At 35.2% G+C, this 23,885-nt stretch overlaps 1 protein-coding gene across 1 annotated transcript; it reads left to right on the top strand.

Annotated features, from left to right (window-relative positions):
- The first annotated feature begins 145 nt into the window (after positions 1–145).
- LOC306843126 (neuroserpin-like) lies at positions 146–22,092 on the top strand. The gene is made up of 9 exons (XM_079374412.1): positions 146–203; positions 12,206–12,475; positions 13,372–13,602; positions 14,338–14,532; positions 16,457–16,661; positions 16,764–16,873; positions 19,324–19,410; positions 20,268–20,357; positions 21,408–22,092. Exons 2-9 carry the CDS (start codon positions 12,223–12,225, stop codon positions 21,479–21,481), a joined length of 1,245 nt encoding a protein of 414 aa, XP_079230538.1. The 5' UTR covers positions 146–203; positions 12,206–12,222; the 3' UTR covers positions 21,482–22,092.
- The last annotated feature ends 1,793 nt before the right edge of the window (positions 22,093–23,885 follow it).

The following is a 23,885-nucleotide window of genomic DNA, read 5'->3' as shown; positions in this document are numbered from 1 at the left end:
ATATTAGTTTAATACAAAATTAGGACGCGTAATATAAACATAAAAAAGACAAAATAACGGAAAAGAATGTCAAAAATAACATCGATTTAAAGCCTGACCAATCAGAAGAGAAAAGGGGCAGGACTGCTTCTCATAATAAAGGTGTGTGAGGGCGCAGAGACGAGCAGCATCCCAGAGCATCAGCATCTCTCTGACATCTCACGGTAAGAGAAATCCACGCATCGTCTATTCGTGTTATCCCAATGACATCTATCCGAAATGTATTCTGCAAGTGTTATAATTCATGTTACATCTGGTTTATTCTCTACAAGAGAGGGTGTGCAGATGTGACTGTCCTTTAATAACAAGTGATGGTTCTATACATTTTCCATTTAACCTCCCTTTTTATGTTTTTCTGCTCAAATTTTACATTCATAACAACATTTCTTTAATTGTATTAGAGGCTTTCGCAGTTTTACATGCCATTCACACAAATATATTCTGCACAAAACAATTTAATTAGGAAGAAATTACCAAAAACAGCAACATAAACCATCACAATGCTTCCTGAAGAAAATTCAGGATAATTCTGCTTTTTAATATTATTCATCCATTTGTTTTCTTTGTTGTCTTGATAAGTGTTGTTGCTAATTCTTGGCTTTTTTCTTCATTTTCTATTTTTAAACCCTGGATTCAATAATTAAAATGTTTGTATTGAATGTGGATACCGCAGACAGCATTGCATGCCCACATCTGGGCGTATCTGGGGATGCGTAAATCATCTCCTTTAAGAAAATCCTATTTCATGTTTCTGTAAATGAGACATGCGGGGAGAGCAGAATGGAGGACGCACCTCCTTTCCAAACCCCCTCTCGCTCCTGCTGGTGTAAAATAGCTGGTTTGTTCTGTGGGACGCATTCACGTGGAGATTAGGTGTGCTGGAGAGCGTGTGTAATGTGGACTATATGAGAGAGAGAGAGAGAGAGAGAGAGAGAGAGAGACCGAGGAGGCCACTGAAGAGAGGGGAGGGAAAATGAGGTGTTAAAGTGCAATCGGTTTGAGTAGGGAGGCAATGAAAGCGAGGGATCGATAGGAGAAGGACGAGGAAAGAGAGAAGACTAGAAAGCAATAGTGAAAAAACAAACTGCATGAAGGTGCAAAGGAGTTGGAATGGAATCGCAGCACGTTTCAGGTCTAGAACACACACACACACACACATGTGGACTCCATGGTGGTCACCTCCAAGCAGTGCATATCGATTCCCTGATTGATTGCTGGTTTGCAGGCGTGCATGAGCCATTCATTTGAAAGCATGAATAACAGTGACAGTTTGAGTGCTTTCTCAAATGTATCGACACAGTTAGCAACACAAGATATGAAATATTGCACAATGTTTTCTAAAAAATGATGTGAATAACACAAGCATCGGTTACTATTGCTTATACCAATAGTTAATAAAATCCGTAAGCCAACGGCTTGTAAATCTACCTGCAACCTTTGTGCAAAAATGATCTCAAATCACACTGCTTATTGATGAAAACTTTTGCTTTGTTCAGCTATTTATTTATTTTTATTTTATGCTATGTAAGATTTTATTTTATTTTGCATGGTGGATTATAAAATATTTGTAAAATAAGTTTTGTTTCCAAACAAATTTATTTGATCAATGCTTTGGCTGATGTATGTGATTTTTGAAGAAAATTAATAATATTTAAAAAAAAATTTTGCTGTTATTTTCACAAGCAGTTTTTCTAAAACTTGATTTTTAAAACTTTATTTTATTTTATTTTGCATGGTGGATGATACGATTGTTTTAAAATTGGTATAGCATGTTTTTTTTGTCCAAACAAATTAATTTAATTCAATTCAGTTGAATTGAATTTAATTTTATTAATTTTTTTATTTTATTTTGCATGGTGGATGATAACATTGTTTTAAAAATAGGTATAGCAGGTTTTTGTGTCCAAACCATATTTGTAAGACTATTTTATTTTCAAATAAATTCTTAAGTTCATTTGATTGATGCTTTGGCTGATGTTTTCCATTTTTGAGAACACTGATGGATTAGTATGTATTTTTAAATTTTTATTTTTATATTTTAAAGTTTACAATACAATATAGCTTAAATGAGATGGTTCATTGTCAGATTTCAGCATGAGCAAGGCCGACATAAACCCAGGGATTTTTTTCCAGGTCTGACTTAGCTGTGTCTTCCCGCTAACACTCATCTCTTGGCCTCGGGACTGCACAGATGGCATAAAGAGTATTAAAAACATCTGCGTTCTCTCAAAGGCTGTGTCACTAAATGTGCAGAATATATTGAACTTCACTGTTGCTCTCTGAACATGTTCCTTGAGCATCTGTGGTGGCCTTTCTAAACATATGCAAAGCTCCTGGTATTGATTGCTGTTCAATTATGTGTCAAGCCCCTGAACTGCATCTGCTAAATGTGCCCTATAGGAGAAAGCAGACTGGGTCAGAACAGCAGACCAACATGGACCAATTAATTATCTGCTTCTGAGACGATCATCAGATTCCATCCATAATAATCAGTCGATTTGTGCAATACTAAGGAGATTCGCAGGTAGATGGGAAGCTAAAGCAGGACAGACTAAATTCACACTCCACTGTGTGGATGAATTGTAGAAGAAACGATCACACTCAATAAATACATGTTTGTGTGTGTGTGTGTGTGTACAAGTGTATAAAATTAAGGCTGTTTTCCTTGAATTTAATATATTTATTCAAAGTAATTGCTATGATATCCTTGCATAAATCATCTAAAGGTTATCAGGTTTTTAAGGTTGGTGTGCAATTGTATCATACATTCTCAGAAAAAGGTACAAAAGCTGTCACTGGGTCAGTACCTTTTCAAAAGGTACACTTTTGTACCTTTTAGGTACCAATATGCACCAATATGGACCCTTTAGGTACAAAGGTGTACCTTTTGAAAAGGTACTGCCCCAGTGACAGCTTTTGTACCTTCATTTCTGAGAGTGTAGACTTATGTGCATATACTATATATTAAGTACAGTCAAAATTATTTAACAGTTTTAAAATCTAGGTTATAATTAGGCTAAATTTTATATTTTTTATTAATATTTTATATTATTTTTATTTAATTATTTTTTATAGCATTCTTTTTCATTATTTTAAATAAGCTGAAGTTAGTAGTTAGTAGTTTTATGTTTATTTTAAACATTTGTTATATATTTTTATTTTATATATATATATATATATAAATAATAAAACATTATATTTAAACATTTAAAATATTTGAATATTATTTAATTATTATTATTTTTTTAATTATTTTTTAATTATTTAAGTTCTAGTGAAGCCATAATTTAATACTATTTCATTTAATACTATTTTCTCCATGTTTTTATTTAAAAAATTTATTGAAATATTCAAAGTATTTTATACATTTTAAAATAATTTTTAATAGATAGCTGTTATGAACCTAGATTATTTTAACACTTTAAGTGGTTTCATGTTTCTGTTACGGATCTGTTATTTATGGATCTGTTATATCTGTTTTTTTTGTTGTTGTTTTTTAACTAAGCAGTTTAAATTTAAGGACTTTTCAGGTAATTAATATAGAAGCATTGCTGATTATAGGCTGCTTCTGCTGCTGATCAACAGTTGATGAGGAGATTTGAAGCGTCAGAGCATTGGCAGCTCATGAGCGATTGTGTTTGGCCCTCTCGGGGGGTGATTTTGAAGGACGTCTGCATTTCTGAGTCACGTCTTCTCTCGTCAGTCGTGGTGGAAGTGACTCTGCCTTTGAACTCGGGAAGGATAAAAGAAGGTTTTTAACTCTGGGTTGGGAGACGTAAAGCCAAACTCAGGTAATCTGCAGTCTTAAAGAAGCAGTTCACTTGAAAATTATAATTCTGTATTCATCTCTTTCCAAACCTCTCTTCTGTGGAACCAAAAATATGCATGTTAAAGAACAGGTATTAATTAGTCAAGATGTGGAATATATAACAACTTCTATGATGCTTTTTTTATCATTATGTGGTCATTATAAATTGCAGTATGCTATGCAAGCTAATTGCTTGATTTTTGCTGGAAAACATATCATGACAGAAATTATATTTTTGGGTGAACTGTTCCTTTAAGGAAGTGCAAGCATAGGTCAGATGGAAATGACTTTCAAATGACTTGGACATAGGCAAAGAGAGATGTGTGGCTAGCATAAGAAAGCGAAGATGCCTCGTTTATAACAGAGCAGTGTGCATCAGTCTGGTGGTCTCTATGGTGGCAGCGATTTCTGGCCCAGCTTTGTTTATTTTCCAGCGGTGGGCAATGCAGTTGGACAGCTGTGCCAGTGCAGACTGAAGGAGATCATATCACACACACACACATAAACACAAGAGGTAAAGCCTCTTACGCTGTCAGGGCGAGCCAGATGCTAACCCTCTAATGATAGATGCATGCTGTCATGTGTTGACCTGGGTGGTACAGGACTGCTGGCAGGATGAGAGCTTGCCTAAACCCATACAATCTGTGTATGTGAACTTTTTTAGACTGGACTGGGATGTGAACCATAAATAATTAAGTTTAGATTTCTCTTAATGACTCTGCATCCTTAATGGGTTCATTAATAATTCTGTAAGTACTTAAATGTTTGGATAATAGAAATGCTGTTTCATTGTTAAGTATTGTTATCACACTCTCCTCTCCACCTGTAGCTGGTGTGTGGTGAGCGCCGTTGTGCTGTGGCTGCCGTCGCATCATCCAAGTGGATGCTGCACACTGGTGGTGGTTGAGGAGAGACCCCCACATGATTGTAAAGCGCTTTGGGTGTACGGCAATACACAATAAATGCGCTATATAAATGCATCATTCATTCATTCATTAAGTGGTAATTTTAATAATAAATAAATTGTAAACAGTTCTTGCAAAAGGTGTGTACACAGACTTTTTACAAACTGGCAAGGGAACAACCTACTAAACAAACAGAAATGTAGCAACATATTTTATTTACGTGTTATAAAATGCTACTCATGTGCAAATCTTCAACTGCATGTTGTCATATAAACAACCAGTCAGAAATATACTGTTTTGAGTCTGGCAGTTACAATTATTTCTGTAATCTGACAACAAACACAAAGTCTTTTTACAGTCTTTTCAAAGGTGGCAATCCTACAAACTACTAAACCAAGAGTCAGGAAACGTTTTGGACCAAAGAGGCTTTTAATGCATTTTTCCAAAAGAGCCACAGTAAAAAAATATATGTATTATTATTAGGGCCGGGACTCGATTAAAAAAATTAATCTAATTAATTAGAGGCTTTGTAATTAATTAATCGAAATTAATCGCATTTTAATCGCATATAAATATTTGACCTGAGAACAGTGAGAAGTAAGTTTTTTTATATGGATTTTTACATTTCCCATCCCGTCCATGTTCACTGCGGTTTGTTTTTGGCTGTTTCTCAATATGCGTTCTTCAGCGATTTTTTTTTTTTTTTTTTTTTTTTTTTTTGGATTCTTGCTGAATTTTTCTCTGGGTTTTTTTTTTTATTTTTATTTTTTTATTATGAAAATCAAAAAATGCACAAGCAAAATAGGCTTTAACTGAACAAACTTAAGACATAGAAAAAAATCACAATTTCAGATACAAGGCAGACACAACTAAGTTATATACATTGTACATCATTAACATCAATAATTAAATATGATTTAGAAATAAACTAAATAAATAAATAAATAAAAAGAAAATACAGAAGGGGTTACAATATATTATGAGTCACTAAATTGGTTGAAAAAATTAGCTAATGTAATAGCTTTATTACTTTCAAGTGTATGTAGAGAAGAAGCAATAATTCTAAGCTCATTTATGAAATGAGGTATGCGTTCTTCAGCGATCTTGCGTCCTTGTGTTCTCGTTCTACGTCATCATTAACCGTCGAAGTTCAGTTCCAATTCTCAAGAACGCAAGCATAGATATATATAGAATGACAACGCAAGTACAGAGGATGCATGAAAGTGCCCGGATATGTTCTTGAAACTGAGCATGCATCGAGTGCAGACTTGAGAGAATCGAGCCGTTAGAAATCCCAGAAAACGCTGTGGGTGGCCGGTGTACGGAAGCCTGTAAGCTTTAAAGTCGCTCTCACAAATACTTAACGGCTCTTCAAGTTGAAAGTAAACATTTATCGTTTTGTTTTGGTTAATTTTAATAAAGTTATAAGACCCGGAGAAAGTCTGCATTTTTATTGGCATATTAAAATGAATCTGAACAGTAAAACATATAACGCTGTAAAATAAAACACAATACAATTATATGAAAGTAATATCTATAATAGTATGAAATGTTTTAATAAGTTATGACATTTTGTAATATTTATTGTTCATTGGCCGTTTCTTATGCTGAGACTATGCGGTCAGTTAAGCAGGACATCTCAGTTCTCATAAGTGTGCGTTCTGTGTTCTCGCGTCCTTCCGAGTTCGTTCTTCCAAGGAAGCCTGGCAAGACCGGTCTCCACGAGAACGCAAGTCCGTTCTTTGCGTTCTCCAGTATAATCGGTCCGCCGAAACTCATCCAGTGAGAAACGTTCCGTGGTGCAAAAATAAGTGCGATTAAAATGCGTTAAAAAAAATTAACGCGTTATTTTTGTGTAATTAATTAATCTAAATTAACGCGATAAAGTCCCGGCCCTAATTATTATGAAAAACATGTTTGTTTGTTTTTCTCTCAGTAAAGGCCTATATCAATAAATGATCTATTTATTGGTCTGTTTTAATATAGAACTTTGTCTATTTCAGTTATATTTGGGTATATTCAGTTATGTTTGCATTTATGTTGTGGAAGGGGCCGGCTTCACGTGTTTGCCTGGGGGTCCTGAGCACCGTTACACCCAGTCCAAGCGTGCGCTGGCACCTCACCCCAGGCTGTGCACGAGCAAACCAGGTGCCAATCCGTGCCGGTAACCAGATGCTGATCCGCGGCACAACTGAAGCAGCAGACACGTCAAGTCCTTTGTGGGAATTGCGTTTAGCATACGCAACCTGGGAAGTCCTAAACACAGACTCGCCGAATGAAGCTTCACTAGGAAACTTCGCTCAACCGTTGGTATTGAACTTACCATGACACACTACTGAGCTCGAGAAGAATTCAAAGAAAAATGAGACTGAAGGCGCACGTCTTTAGAACGCGTGTCATTGTGACGTCACTGAGACTAGCTGTTTGTATTTGACATTTAGGCACGCTTAAAAAAAAAAAAAAAGTTATTAATTTGATTTACCCAGTATGTTAGGATATTGGACTTTAGTTCTGTCTTTTTCTTTTTAGTTTGCCTTTTCCTGTGTTGCCTTATTTGGTTTTGTTCCTAACGCTTTAATTCATCTGCCTCGTTAGGTTATTATTAGTTAAAACCCTTCACCTAAGTTGCTGCCTATTTTAAGTCTCCGTTCAGTTCAGTTCAGTTGGTGTTGGTTATTGTTGATGTTACACGTTTCAAGTTCTTTGTGATTAAAGCCTATTGTTTGGATATTCCTGCCTGCCCTGTCCTTGTCTGCCTGCCTGGATTATACGTAACACAGTGAGAAAGAAAAGTTGAGCCAACTTAAAATTTTAAGCTTGTTGTTTTAAGTTTATACAAAAATAAGTTGAGAGAATTCAAAAATCTGCTGAAGCTGGTTGCCTTAAAATTTTAAGTTGGCTCAATTTTTTTTTTTTTTTTTACAGTGTAGTTGCAAAATGTTTTAGAAACATGGAGAATGCATACATCTTTTGTAACTTAGAGGAAGAATCTATAAAACACTTGTTTTATGAAATATTTTGGATTTATATTGATATCTAATAGACCAAGGCATAGGCCTATTTAAATTTATAAAATTAAAGATTTGATTCTCTGGTAAAGATATTTATTTTTTTGAATAAAAATAAAAGTTAGGAGCAAAATTTGGTGACTAATTTAATAATTATGAATGGGAAATACCATATACACAAACAAAAATGGTCTACTAATAAACCAAGCATTACATTATTTAAAATTGAACTTAAGCATCACATTGAAGCATTAAAAGATCTTAGAAATAAAAAGGCAAAAAGGATGTATAGAATTAGTTTTTTTAATCTGAAAAAAGTCATAATCAGGCTGCACTGTATGTATTTGATGTAGGCCTACTAAAAAGAACCAATTCATAAGAGTCATTCGTCTAACAATTAAGTTGCATGTGTTCGATTCATTTAAAAAAATCAACTCAGAGTCATTCTTTCTGTAATTTGACTATCAATCACATTTTATGGTCTTTTTTTGCAAAATAGTTTTTCATAAGATGCTATGCAAAAAGTAAAATAAACATAAAATATTTAAAAAGTAAATGATAAAAAATAATAAAATGCTTCGTTATCATAATGAATGCCCAGCTGAGAAGTATAAATATCCCTATTGCACTTGAAGGCAGTAAAAACTTGTCTGAAGTCTTCATATGTCTGTTTAGCTCAGTTTTAGCATCTATTCTCTATCTGAGGATGAAGATCAGAGTGATAACAGTGTTTTGTCTTGTACAACAGTGCTCAGCAGGTTCCTGTGGGTGTTGATCGCTTTAATAGAGTTTAATTAAAGCTGACCCATGTCTTGCTCTTCTCCAGTCTCCAGTGGAGTTGCCACACCACTGCGCTGTCACTGCATGGCTCTTTAACTCCTCAACTAGTGTCTTCTCCAGCCTTCCATCTAAACATTTGGTCTCATTCCGAATCCTCAATGTATGCTCGACATTTCACCCGCAGTCAAATCCTGCTCCGCTCCGTCCTCTTTTTCCGTGTCCCCTTCTAAACAACACTGCACCACTGGGTCTGTCCTCTGGAGGCCTTTGGAGCCAGGAGGGGAGAGAGATGGCAGTTTACCCAGCATGCTCTGCTCTATCTGGGCCATCCTGTCAGGAAAAAGGAGGCTGATGGATGTAGATGGAGTGTTCTGGTGCCACCAGTTTCTCTCTCTGATGATGATAGATCCGTCTGTAGGAATGAAGGATCATCTTTGGGAAATAAGAGCTCCATTCCAAACTTGATGGAAAACCATGTTTGTTTGCTTAGATTTGCCTCCATTGTAGAAAATGAAAAATATCAAATATTGCTCTGCTTAGAAAAGAAAAATGAACATGGAAATCTCTGTAATACATCAGTTGTTTCCTCTAGACAGCATATATATATTAATAATTTTTACATTTTCTCATTCCTTTTTAAGGTTTTCTTAAAAAATAATGAGTTATGAAAAAGTGACCTCTGAGTAATATTATACTTTTTATTTTTATTATAATATATATATATATATATATATATATATATATATATATATTTTTTTTTTTCTCTCTCTCTGGGTTTTTGACTAATGAACACATGAAATATTCACACTTTAAATAAATAAACTAAAATTGTCATAATTTTCTGCCAGGACATTATCCATTATTTTTTACTGATATTTCCATTACCCCTAAAACACAATGCGACGCATTGCACAATTCAAAATACAGGTAAAACACCTGTAAAAAATGCATATGGAAAATTCCTTAATATGAATACATTAATGTAACTCAAAACCTGGAAAATCAAGTATATGGTCAAGTTCAATCTCACTTCTCGTTGCTGAACTTTTTGATCACTGGTTGCGTAACACCTTTTTTTTTTCATACTGGTGTTTTCACTTGGCCTTTTATTTACTTTACCAGCAAGACATACTTGCTCAACTTCACTAGAAACACCATGCATCAATTAAATTACGATGGTTATTTGCATGGCTGTCCAGCATGGAAATTCACGGTGCTCTTAGCTGGTTTAACAGACTATCTTCTTTCTCTGTCCTTCTGCTCTCTTGTGTTTCAGCTCCGTCTCAAAATGAAAAGCGCTAAAAACTAAGAGCTAGAAAGGGTCGCCTACGCTGCCCCCATTTCAGAAACGTCTTGACTGTGCGCTTGTTAGTGCAGTTTGAAGGAGGTTGGGAGGATATTGGACATATTTAGAGCAATTTCTCTGTGCTTGTGTGAAAGGAATCGAAAAGAGTTTTGTGGCACTTTGAAGCTTGATTTTACTTGAACCGATTCTGACAAGTTTGACTAAACTTTGCTTTATATGTGTACCAGATATCAGTGCTTTGAGGTGATAAAAACACTGTTAGTTTCTTGAAGAAAAATATTCAACTTTTCTCATTCCTCACTTTTTATGTTATAAATTATACCTCATTAATTGTATCTCAAATTGTGCGGCATATTATTTTTATGATTTTCACCTGGCAGACTAGAAAGGACAGCTCAGGATTTCTTTGTCGATAATTTCTTTCTGGTTGGGCTTAGTGTAGTTGGTGGTCTCGTTGACTTTTCCCAGGTGGCCATCAAACCTTTGTCCCGAATCCAGCACGGGTGAGCGAAAGGTCAGGCAGGTCTGGTGCTGTTTTCACGTGTACCTTCTCTTGTCCCCAGCATTCACAAGTGGCCATCTGTTTTTCAGCCCAGACCTCGGTCACCAGGGTCAGGTCCAGTTACACGAGCCTGTGCGCATGAGTCTGAAACCGAGAGAATCCGAGATACAGCGTTCAGGTCATGAGAGATCGGGAAAGCTCACGGAATGAGGACAGATGAATATTCTGTGGATTGTTGGCCAGGCTTTTTGAATCGGTTGCTTGTTTTGCTTGAATTCCATGAGCTGAAAAGATGCATGTGAAATATAGTTTTGACTGCTGTTTCAGATGTTTTTAAGATTAAAACAACATCCCAGATCGCCCTAGCACATTTCAACTCACTGTATGTCGCTCTGGATAAAAGAAAATGTAAATGCATTGCAATGCACTAAAAACCACTGCACTATTTTATTGCTTCAGGATAATCTGTCAAGTTATAAAAAATTCTGTTGTTAGCTTAATTTATATATCTGGATTTTATGTTTACCTATTTCTGTTTAAATGTGTATGTTCAGTGTATGATGCATTTCTGCCATCATCTGTTCAATAACAAACTGAATGAATAATAAAGTATGTGGCAGCAAGCTTTGCATGGGTAAACACAAACAGTAAGAATTTTCTTCATGTAAAATATAGAAACAGCTTTTTATTCTTGGGTCCAGGGTCACTGCTGTGAGTAAGGTTGAAATTCAGAGCTTGAGGGTGAGTAAATGATGGCAGATTTTTAATTTTTGGGTGAACTGTCACTTTAATTGCTGTCTATTATAGACCAAATACCATAAACTGCACTGTAGCTTTACGCAGTGCATGCTTGTTCCTTACACTGCATACACACATACTCGAGCCCAACCTGTCTACTCTCTCTCTCTATAACACACAATGGCACAAGGCCACATTCTCCCCAGCATTCTTAGCTTGTGTGGAAAACACTGTTGCCAGGCAACGACTAAAGCAGGGAGACTGTGCCATGCGAGGATGAAGGTAGAGCTATATCTGTGCATATGTGGGTTTGTTCGCTTGCATGAGCAGGTATATGCTGGTGTATTGAGCGGTGGCTGCACAGTCAGAGGCATTAACCCCGTGTTGAAGTGAGACTGTTTACACTATTGCATCTGAACCCCTTTTTAACTTCCATTATGCAGAGTGAAACAGGTTATTCTCAAACTCAATACATTTTTAATGTAAAACTGCACCGATTCATTACACTTTTTTTCAGTGTACACAGATAAACTGTACACAATGAGGAATGAATGAATTTTCAGATGTCTGTATGCAAACTACCTCTCTTTTGATTGGCTAACATTTGTGAATGTGAAGTGAGTGACATTTGATTAGGCCGTTTTTAACTGCTTAAAGGGACAGTCCGCCCAAAAAATAAACTTCTGTTATGATTTACTCACCCTCCAAACCTGTATGAGTTTCTTCTGTTGAGCACAAAAGAAGATATTTTGAAGAATGCTGGTAACCAAACCTTTGACGGCAGCCATTGACTTCCACGGTTCTTTATAAGTCTTTAACCTCTAATCTTTAAGGCGGAAGAAACAACACGACTTCTGAACAGATTGCAATAAAAATGAAAACAATGTGTTCTAAAATTGGCTCAAAATATCTGAATTGAATTGAATCATAGTCTGAAGCTTAAAAAATTGGAGTTAGTGGCTATCATGCACTATGAAATTTATTGTGAAATGTCAACTCGACTTCTGAAAATCTGCAAACTGGCTCTTACTTCAGGCAACTATCGCCAGCTCTTCCAGTCTGCAAAAATGGGTTGTATTTACCATGTCCTTCACTCTGGCTCACTCTTTCTCTCGTCAGCTCGTCCCTCGTTTACCATGTTGCTGCTCGGACTCTTGCCGCTGATGTTGCTACGGGGGTGCGGTTGCCAGGCGGCAGACGTTCCCGAGGATGTGACGGCAGAGTTCTCGGTCAGACTGTACCACCAGCTCCAGATCACAGGGGGAGAGGAGAACATCATCTTCTCGCCCCTGAGCGTGGCTCTGGCTCTGGGCATGGTGGAGCTGGGCGCCCGCGGCTCTTCTTTAGAGGAGATCAGACAGGCCATGGGCTACAGTCATTTCAGAGAAGGTACAGTTATCTGTAAAACAGCACGAGGGGTTACCTGTTCTCTTTCATCTTTAACTTTTGAGTCATTTTCCCAATTGGCTGAAGCGGTGACCACCTACTGTTTCCCATAAATTTTCTCCATAGGCTTTTAAAAAAAACAGCTTTGAAAGAAATCATAGCAGTACAACATTTGATGTTGTAGGAATCATTCTAGGTTTGTCTTGAAAGGTTTAAGAAATAAGAAATTCTCATAAAAACATGTCCAAGTCACATTTCACCCACAAAACAAAATTAATACATGAATATTTTGCATAAAATAAAAATGAAGGCTATTTTAACTATTTTTTTATTTGATATTTTAATATAAGCCTTCTTTTCATATAAAAATATTTGATTACAATTAAGCTCATTTTCCACACAGATTTTGGATTCCCAATATTCTTTATAGTGATTCTATATCAGTTAAAGGCAGTACAATAAATGGTTTAAGTAATACATTTTGTTTAAAATGTAAAGATTTATTTGTTTATTTTGTATTGCATTCATGAGAAAATTTGAATGTTGTTTAGTCTAAAAGTTTTTGAGGTTATACAGGCATGATCCCAACAGTCCCAATTGTAGTAATTGTAAAAACAGACTATATCGGTATATAAATAGTTTAAAGTATTAATTTTAAAAAATAATACAATGTATTGGCATTACAGAAGTATCACTAAAGTATTATTTAAATTAATTTAGTAATTTTTTTGCATTAAAATAATGAAGAATTTACTTTTTTCTTTTGATTTTTGCAGTGAATTTTGACCCAGACACATACTCTTGTGAGATTCTGAATTTTGCATGGGATTATTATTTCCATGACTGTAATATTGCACATTATTACAGAAGTGTTGTCTTCTTGTCTGCACCTGCTTCAGATGAGGAGTTCTCTCTGCTGAGCAACCTGACCCAGGCCCTGTCCACAGATGAAGAGCAGTACGTGGTACGGCTGGCCAACTCCCTCTTTCTGCAGACGGGGGTTCACTTCAACGAGGACTTCCTGCAGCTCATGAAGAAGTACTTCAAAGCAGAGGTAGAGACGGTGGACTTCAGCCAATCAGCAGCCGTGGCTGAACGCATCAACTCTTGGGTGCTGAACCACACGGAGAGTAAGTCATCTATCATCACTGAGGAAGGAATATATTCAAACTGGATGCGTGCTCTTATGTATTTGAAATAGTAACTACATTTGTAATAGCAAGTTCAAAAGAACAGTATGTATTTGAAATAGAAATATGTTATAAATGTAATTACTGTCATTTTTCAGCAATGTAATGCATCCTTGAAGGGTGCTGGATATATATATATATATATATATATCCAGCAAATGATATACTATATATTATAGAAATTATATACAATGGCTTATAATTTAACCTAAAAGGTAAACATGAAGCCATATATATATATATATATATATATATATATATATATGAGCCTTCATGTTTACCTTTTAGATTAAATTATATGCCATTTAACCAATGAATATAGTCATAGTTTATAATCCCATTTAAAATTATTTTACTTTCAAGTAAAACCCTCTTCAAAATGAATAGATCGTGTTAAGAGGAACTACTGTCCTTAACTAAAGTAAAGTAGATAACGGCAGATCAGTCATATTCTGCATGATAATGACTTTCCCAAGCCATTTCCAGGCAGATCCATTTTCTCACAGTCAGCTTTTGCCTTTGCAGGAGGACTGTCAGATAGCAGCAAATCCCAGAGCTTTGGAAATGAGATGATTTTATGCCACTGAAGAGATCATGCTGTCTTTCCTGTTCTGAGAAAGAGAGGATTGTGACGTGCAGCGTTTATTTCAATCCGGGTTTTTGTTGTTGTTGCAGGCAAAATCCAGAACCTGGTGTCTGCGGACGACTTCAGCAGCTCCACCATGATCATGTTAGCGAATGCGGTGTACTTCAGAGGCAACTGGAAGAACCAGTTCAGACCAGAAAACACCAGAACCTTCTCCTTCACCAAGGACGATGGCAGTGAAGTTCAGACCCTGATGATGTACCAGCAGGGAGATTTCTACTACGGTACGGACAGGTTTGAACAGGTTAAGTGTAGATTCGGTAGTTTTTCTATGTACAAGTTTCCTACAGAATGATTGCAGAGGGTTTAAGCTGACAAGGAAAGCTAGTCAAGACAAAATTTGAAGTTAACTGAAATAAAATATTTTTTTTAAAATTATATTTTACTTCAGCTAGTTGCCAAGGCAACATCCCTCATGTTTTTTAGTTTATTTTTATTTTTTTTACTAAATGAATTAGACTAAATAACCTAAAAATAATACATAAAAATTATTTAAAAATTATATAGACATATTTAAATAAATTAAAAATTACAAAAACTCAAACAAATACTAAAACTGTAAAAAATCTAAGGTTATTATATAGGCCTGACCATTGCTCCCTCCAGCTGTACAAATAATTATTTTAATATTTTATTCTATTCAGCTACACAAACACAACCGTTCAAAATTTTTGGGTTAGTACATTTTTATTTTATTTTTTTAAAGAAATTAAATTGATCAAAAGTAAGAGTAAAGACAATTATAATGTTTTAAAATAATTCAAATAAATGCTGTTCTTTTAAACTTTTTATTATCAAAGAATTCTGAAAAAATAAACGTATCACGGTTTCCACAAAAATATAAGGCAGCACAACCGTTTTTACCATTGACAGAAAGAAATGTTCCTTGAGCATTCTAATAGAAAACTGTTATTTTAAATTGTAATAGTATTTCACAATATCACTCTTTTTAAGCAGAGCATAAGAGACTTCTTTCACAAACGGTAGTGTATATATAGTTTCTGCATGGCTCACTGCTGATTGGTCAGACTGAGTCTTTCAGATCCTGCAGAATAACTGCAGTGCGCTTGTCTCATCCATCTCTCTGACAAACAGAGAAAGAGAAAGACAGATGAGGGGAAATGTGGAGCAGGGAGACACTGAAGGAGTAAACCGAGCAACAGCACAAACTGAGTGGGAAAACGCAAGAGTAGCATCTGTGAAAAGTGAGAAGTAAGAGATGCAGTACAGAGTCTTCTTCCTCAGAGACACAGAGCTGTCTTCAACATTTGCATCAGTAGCGCTTGAAAATGGAAAAACCAGCGTTACATGAATGAGGACATTCACAATGGAGGGATACAGAACCTTAACTCATGGCTAAAAACCTAATGTCATAATTAGCTGTTAAGATAAGATTTTTCCATACAAATAGAGAGTCAATTCAGAAAATTGTCCTACTTGGCCAAATTATGTATTAACACTCCAGGGTTATTACAGTTAACTTAAACTTGAAATGAAATAAATGTTCAAAATAAAATATAAAAAACTCAAACAAAAAAAAGTTTCAAGAGCAACATTTTTTTTAGACTTGATGTGCTAAAATAACTAAACCTGAAATTAAAATTAATAAAAACTACATCAACATATAATTTAAAAACAACAAAAATAAGTAAAAATGATAAATTATTATTTAAAAAAAATGATAAAAACACAGAACAAAATGACCAGAAACTATAAAAACAAAATCTAATTCAAAATATTAACAAAAAAAATACAACAGAAGTAATAAAATAACAGTCACACTAATTCTGTTGTCCATCTCAGGGTTATTGTTATTGGTTATTGTAACTAAAACTAAAACCAGAAAAAATAATTAAAAGAATTAGACTGAATAACCTAAAAATAATACATAAAAAATAATCACAACTATATAGAAACTATATATATTTAAATAAATTAAAAATGACAAAAACTCAAACATTTACTAAAACTGTACAAATTAAAGTTAAAACAGAAAATACAGAAATAAATCTAATTCAAAATATTAACAAAAACTCAAAGAATACATTACATAACCCTGACCCACCTTCATCTTACTGAAGTCCTCTCCATCCTCTGAAACATGCAGTGTATAGTTATCGCTAACCTCATGATGTTCTTCATCCTCAGGAGAGTTCAGCGATGGCACCACAGAGGCGGGTGGAGTGTACCAGGTGCTGGAGATGCTCTATGAAGGTGAAGACATGAGCATGATGATGGTTCTGCCCCGTCAGGAGGTTCCTCTGGCCTCCCTGGAGCCCATCATCAAAGCGCAGCTGCTGGAGGAGTGGGCCAACAACGTCAAGAGGCAGAAGGTGGAGGTCTACCTGCCCAGGTGAGACACAGTGTTTTCATTTCATTTAGCAACACTTTTGCTTTTAGATTTGATTCATGTAAAACCTGGATAACGCTGACCTGATCATTCGGATATATTTAGGTTCAAGGTGGAGCAAAAGATTGATCTGAGAGACACTCTGCAGCAGCTGGGCATCAAGAACATCTTCACTGAAGATGCCGATCTGTCAGCCATGACAGCCGAGATGACAGGTAATCGATAAACACACGCACTGACCTGTGGGAACGCTTCGTTATTCCGCACACGCACACAGATGCTCAGGATGTGATTGACAGCTCAAGGACGGGATGTAACGCACTTGTTCTGCCCTGGCAACCAGCCAGCATTGTGGTGCTGATTTTTGCTTGCACAAGCACCACTCACATTTTCCCCAGCAAATCTATCTATTTACCTATTATCTATTTACATATACTTTATAATAATAATAATAAAATATGTTTCTGTGTTGCATGTGGTGAAAATGACAGTTGTTGTTTTTTTTTAGAATCAAAGAAAAAATATCTTACTGTCAATTTTGAGGGTCTGTGTGGAAATGTGATACCATTTCCTGTTTTGTTTTTTCTTTGTTTGATTGTTTTTTTTCTTTCATTTTTTAAAATATCAGTATTTCAAAACAAAAGGTCATATCAAACAAGGATTTATTGTGACTTTAACACCACCTAGACATTTTAAACCCACCAAAAATAGTAATATCAATTAAAACACACTTTTTAAAAATACTGAAATAGCTTACTGACAATTTTTCAAGTTTAATATTATTTTATACATTTTTCTTGTTCTATTCATTATTTTATTTGACACATTAAAAATTGAAGTCAGTCACAGAATCCATTTCCAAAGACACCCCTTATACAACTGACTCAATTGTTCATTTGATGTCAGCTGACTCTGCTCACTCAACATACTCTCTTTCTGCTTTTACTCTCACTACTTCTGCTGCCACAAGAGATCTAATTGTGAATGCAAATTCTACATCCTGCCAGATTGATCCTACACCTACTGTTTTGCTTAAGATGTGTGTTCATGAGGTTGAACCTTTCATAACACATATGATTAACTGTAGTTTAGCATCTGCCATTGTTCCAGCAGAATTAAACATGGTTGCGGTGACCCCCATACTTCAAAAAACAGTTTCTTGACCATCTAGACATGAAAAATTATAGGCCAATCTCAAATTTACCACTCTTAAGTAAAATTCTTGAAAAAGTTGTGGCTTCACAATTAAGATCTTACTTAAATGCTAATGGCCTTTTTTAAACCTTTTCAGTCAGGATTTCGTTCATCACATAGAACTGAAACTGCTCTTCTTTGTATGGTTAATGACACATGACAATTCTTCTGTCCATGGATTCTGGGTTAATAAACATCTTGATTCTTCTCGATCTAAGCTATGCATTTGACACAGTCTGCCATGAAATACTCATCTCTCGTCTTTCTGATATCAGTATCACTAGCTCTTTCCTGGCTCATTTCCTACATTAGCAATGGAAAATATTATATCACCATACAAGGGTACAAATCTGCCACTGCTCCAGTTTCACAGGGTGTTCCTCAAGGTTCAGTTCTTGGTCCACTTTTGTTTATCATTTACATATATCCACTTGGTGACATCATACACAAGCATGGACTACAATTTCATTGCTATGCTGATGACATTCAAATTTACCTAACCACCAGCTCTGATAGGTCATCACTGCCCGACTCACTTACTGCATGCATCAGGGATATCAAGCATTGGTTGTCCTTGAATTTCCTTAAGCTAAATAAGAACAAAACTGAAATATTGATGATTGGCTCTGCTACCTCAGTCAAAAGGATGGACCTGTCCTTTGAAATCGACAGGGTTCATCTTAAGCCTTCTTCATCTGTCCGTAATCTTGGTGTCTTATTTGGTGTCTCTTCTCTATCTTTTGCCTCTCACATTTCTTCTGTTGTTAATACCTTCTAAAATCTTCGTAATATTGCACATCTTCGTTTTCTTCACATCTGGATTATTGCAATGCTCTATTTCTTGGTCTGCCTAAAAAACTTATTGCAAGGTTACAGTATGTCCAAAACTCAGCAGCAAGACTTGCCTCCACCAGGCGTTCTGCTTGTATTACTCCTCTACTGCATGATCTTCACTGGCTAACTGTGGCATCTCATATACATTTTAAGATATTACTTCTAACATTTAAGGCATTAAATGGTCTTGCGCCTCCATATCTGTCTGACCTACTGTACTCCTACTCTCCACCCCGGTCCCTCAGATCATCTGAGCTTGGTCTTTTGTCCATTCCTCGTTATCGGCTGTCCACTGTAGGTGGTAGGTCATTCAGTGTTAATGCTCCTAAATTATGGAATTCGCTACCCCTTACACTTCATAATTTATCTTCTTTGTCTACATTCAAGACAGGATAATGTGGCTTTATTTGGCCTTATGTGTTTGTATTGTCTTTTGGGGTATGTAAATGTTTTGTATAGCACTATGTAAAGTGATCTTGAGCAATGGAAAGGCGCTATATAAATAAAACTTCTTCTTCTGCTCTGCATCTCTGATTACACCAGCTCATAAATACATGTAAATAACTTGATAATCATATTCAGTCTTTTTTTTCATATTCTGTAATCTTCTTCATTTACATTTTCTGCTTGTCTACAGACGGACAGGATCTGTTTATCGGGAAGGCTGTGCAGAAGGCTTACCTGGAGGTGACGGAGGAAGGGGCAGAGGGGGCAGCAGGATCAGGTGACGTTTATTATCTATTTTACTGCCACATTTTACTATAATTGCATTCTCACTCTGTCCCCCTCCACACTTCAATCATCTTTTGCATTTCTAATTAAAATGGTCCTTTCAAGCTCTCTTGATCATTAACTCAGTTTTACCTTTTGTGCTCCTTTACTTTCCTCCCTGTCCTTCTTTATTTTTTGTGCTTTTTCTCACTGCAGTAAATTGCTTTGTGAACATTCACACATACTGAAGCGCCCCCTCCTGTTCAACATGTCTTTTTAATTAAGGTTTATGAAAGGTTAACTCAGTCATCACTTAGTGTTGGTTAACTACTTTTAATATTATATTTTAGCTCTGCATTGACATCAAAAACAAATAAAGAGGTGTGAGATTATGAAAAGGAATTAAAAATAACCCAAGCCAATTTCTTAGATATGTCAAATCTTTGTATTCATTGGTTTCATATTATGCCTATACCATTTTAGATCAAATTAATTACTAAATTAGTGTACCTTTTAATCAGCAAATGTATTCATCTATTTATATATTCTATATTATTAGTAGTATTGTTATTAATAAAAATAAGCCTAGTTTTGAAGATCATATAAATGAATACAGAATGCTTTTTATATAGCTGAAATTCTCTTGTTTTCTGTGTTGGGTGTGGTGAAATTGAAGTAGTTTTTATTTATTTTATAAATTTTTAAAATAGTAAAAAAAAAAAGAAAGAACGAAAGAAAGAAAGAAAAAATTGAACCTAACTGCCAATTAAAAAAAATAATTCAATCATTTTAAGCCTACCAAAAAAAATAGCACAATGCATTTTCATTTAAAAAATTCGCACTGAGCCACTATTGTTTGCCCTTCTACAGGCATGATTGCATTGACGAGGACGCTGGTGCTGTACCCACAGGTCATGGCTGACCACCCCTTCTTCTTCGTCATCAGAAACAGAAAAACAGGTACATGCCATCTTCAAAAACCTATATATACTCTACTGTTCAAACTAGTGCTGTCAAACTATTAATTGCATCCAAAATAAAAGTTTTTGTTTACATAATATATGTACGTGTGCTGTGTATATTTATTATGCATATATAAATGCACACACGTGCATGTATATATTTCAGAAAAATATGTTGTTTATATATTAAATATATTTATTTATAATATAAATTATATGAATATATAGACATGTAAATATTTTCTAAATATGTACTGTGTGTGTGTATTTATATATACATAATAAATATACACAGAGGTCACACACATATGTGACCATGGACCACAAAACCAGTCATAAGTGTCAATTGAGATGTATACGTCATCTGAAAGCTGAATAAATAAGCTTTGCATTGATGTATGGATTGTTAGGATCGGACAATATTTGGCCGAGATACAACTATTTGAAAATCTGGAATCTGAGGGTGCAAAAAAATCTAAATATTGAGAAAAACACCTTTAAAGTTGTCCAAATGAAGTTCTTAGCAATGCATATTACTAATCAAAAATAAAGTTTTGATATATTTAAGGTAGGAAATTTACAAAATATCTTCATGGAACATGATCTTCACTTAATACCCTAATGATTTTTGGCATAAAATAAAATCTATAATTTTGACCCATGCAATGTATTTTTGGCTATTGCTACAAATATACCCCAGCGACTTAAGACTGCTTTTGTGGTCCAGGGTCACATTTTGTATGCGATTAATCGTTTCTTATCATTATCAATGTTGAAAACCGTTGTGCTGCTTAATATTTTTGTGGAAACCTTGATACATTTTTCCAGGTTCAGAATTACACCATTTATTTAACATTATAAATGTTGTTACTGTCACTTTCAATCAATTTCATTCTTCCTTTGCTGAATAAAAATATAAAAGTAAAATAATTTCTTTTAAAAAAATCTTATTGACCTCATATTTGAGTAATGTGTGTTATCTTGATATTTTTCTGTGAATGTATCAGATTTGATGTTAAATAATGGTGTTTATTTTGTTTTCTCATAGGATCCATCCTCTTCATGGGCAGAGTTATGAACCCTGAAGTCATCGAGCCCTTCGACAGCAACTTTGACATGTAAACGCCCAGCAATCGCAATGTGACACTCAACCGAGTTAACGCTTATTTTCAACATCATCACGGAAAGCAAGCTCGTAACGTCACCGTGGTTTTCTAAACACACGAGAAAATATTATATAAATGGGATATTTATATGATAAAAGTGATTGTGTTTTGATACTCGTAAGCTTAAACCGCACCTGGAAGTACAGAGCTGTAAATGTTTGAAGTCTCTGCAATCACTCCATTCACGTTCGATCCCGTCTTATTCCACACCAGCATCGTTCGTTCCTGTATTTCTTCTCTTGTATATTTGCTATTGTGTTCTGTAGGAAAAAAAAGTTGATATTTATTGCAAGGATGTGAGCACTTCTCTATATGTAGACTTACTTAATGTCTTTTAATTTCTTTTCCCTGTTTTTGGTTTTGTACATGGCTGAAGTACTGCTGACATACTAATATGCCTTATTATATAAATATGAGATTTTGATTTAATGAAAGGTTGTGAATGTACAGGTAGTGGAGCGCTGTTGCCACGGAGACTCAGGCGAACCGGGAGAGAGTGCATTTGGTATAAGTGATGAAAAAATACCAGCTGTATTCTCGATTTCAGAAATAAAGATGAATGTCTTCAACTTGTCATCTTGTGCTCAATTTTAGATACAGAAAAGGCCTCTATGCTGTTTTGTGCACTGTCAGCACATGGGTTTGATGTCCAAAATAACCTCTATTAAAAACTATAAATGTGCACCTCACAGACAGACAATAATTTCTTAATTTACTGACGATAGATGCACTTGATCATAACAGTTTTTGTAAAATTATTGTTAAAGGAAGTTGTAGGGAAAATGCACACTGAATCAGGTTGGTAATATTCATAAAGTGTCTGTTTTGCATGGTAAATGTGAGTCAGATTATATTTACCCTTTGCCAAAGCATGAGAAGATGAAGTGTTCAAACAGAGCAAAGTGCCTATGGTAATTCATCTCTTCTAAAACTAGAAGAGATGCTTGCAGTGAAATACTTACATAATAACTATAAAGGTGCTGCTGCAGAAGATAAGACTCAAGCCATGATGAAGACCATCCGTTCTTGTCAAGTCCAAGCACATTCTGCTGATTAATGATCACTGCCTTGACCTGCGTAATTGAAGCTGGAGCTCTGTTTGGTTCATTTCTGAAACACAACATTGATCTTAACCTGTAGAGAGGAATACAGTAGCTTAGGCAAATAAATCTATAAAAAACTTTGTTTGTTTGGCCTTTTGTGAATAATATGCTCCTTAATTAGTTGCTGTTAATTCTGTTTTTCTAGCAAAATGTAAATAATAAAACAAAAAATGTAATGACTTCATATTATAAAAATTTAACTATAAGCATTTTAATGTCTGACAAGCCCCAATATAGGTTACACCACTGCCCGAGGAAACAATTGTTTATGTAACTGAGTCAAAACTAATATATACATATATACTTTGAAATAATAATAATCTCATATTCTAGTAGCAATATCACTTGAGCAAGTGTGCTTAAAATCAGCAATCAGCAACTATTAAATTAAATAAATAGAAAAATATTTATTTATTTGACCCTGTGGTGAGACAAATGTATTTTTAAAAGTATAACTTTAAGTTGTACGTTTTGCTTCTACTGAAAGTGGTTCTTATTTCTTTCTTTCAGTTATTTAAATGGACTTGTGATGTGACAAAGAAGTACAAATAGTCTCTCAATTTGATCTGTACAGTACAGTAACTATGCTAAATATTCTGTATATACAGTATAAAGGGATACATCTATATTAACATATCACAGCTATACACTGCATTTTCCAAGAGTCACTGAAGTGCAACCTTAGACACACTGATGCCCTGACTGACCTCCGTGCGCATGCGCAGATCTCACACTCACCTGTCGCACTTTAGCACACCATTCATCCAGCATCAATGGGAAACCGCACTATATTCCTTGTAAATAACTCACTTCACTGCGTGTCAAATGCCAAAGGGATCTGCCAGAACCAACGGACATGTCCGAAAGGTAGGAACAGTTTTGAACAATAGGCTATCTCCTAATATGAAGCACGTTTTATTTTTGAACCGAAAAGGAACGCGCACTCATATGGCTTTTAATTTAGATGTCTCTCTGCTTTAGTGCTGATATACTTTTCTGCATCATTTATGGAAATTGGGCTACCACTGGAACAGATCGACCTTTACGGCTAATTTATTCATGGATTAAAAATAAATGACTACGATATTGCCACAGTTATAAAGACATTATATAAACGACTGCCATGTTACAACTATTATATTAGGCTACTTTGCAAAATAATGTGCATTTATAGGCATGCGTTAAGATGTGAGCTGAAATTGTAAAATGTTCTGATATACTGTGCCGGTGTGCTCGGGTGTCGTGGGTGACTTTAAT

This window comes from Barbus barbus (assembly GCF_936440315.1).
Source record: "Barbus barbus genome assembly, chromosome: 23".
Lineage (NCBI taxonomy): Eukaryota > Metazoa > Chordata > Actinopteri > Cypriniformes > Cyprinidae > Barbus > Barbus barbus.
The sequence above is the reverse complement of the archived record's forward strand: the minus strand, read 5'-3'. Positions and strand labels throughout refer to the sequence as shown.

What these genes read in the sequence shown, in the direction of transcription:
- LOC306843126 (XM_079374412.1), top strand. Translation starts at nt 12,223, where the DNA reads ATGTTGCTGCTCGGACTCTTGCCGCTGATGTTGCTACGGGGGTGCGGT. An exon ending in CATGACAGCCGAGATGACAG is followed by an intron (nt 16,874 to 19,323) that starts GTAATCGATAAA and finishes GCTTGTCTACAG; the next exon opens with ACGGACAGGATCTGTTTATC. An exon ending in CATCAGAAACAGAAAAACAG is followed by an intron (nt 20,358 to 21,407) that starts GTACATGCCATC and finishes GTTTTCTCATAG; the next exon opens with GATCCATCCTCTTCATGGGC.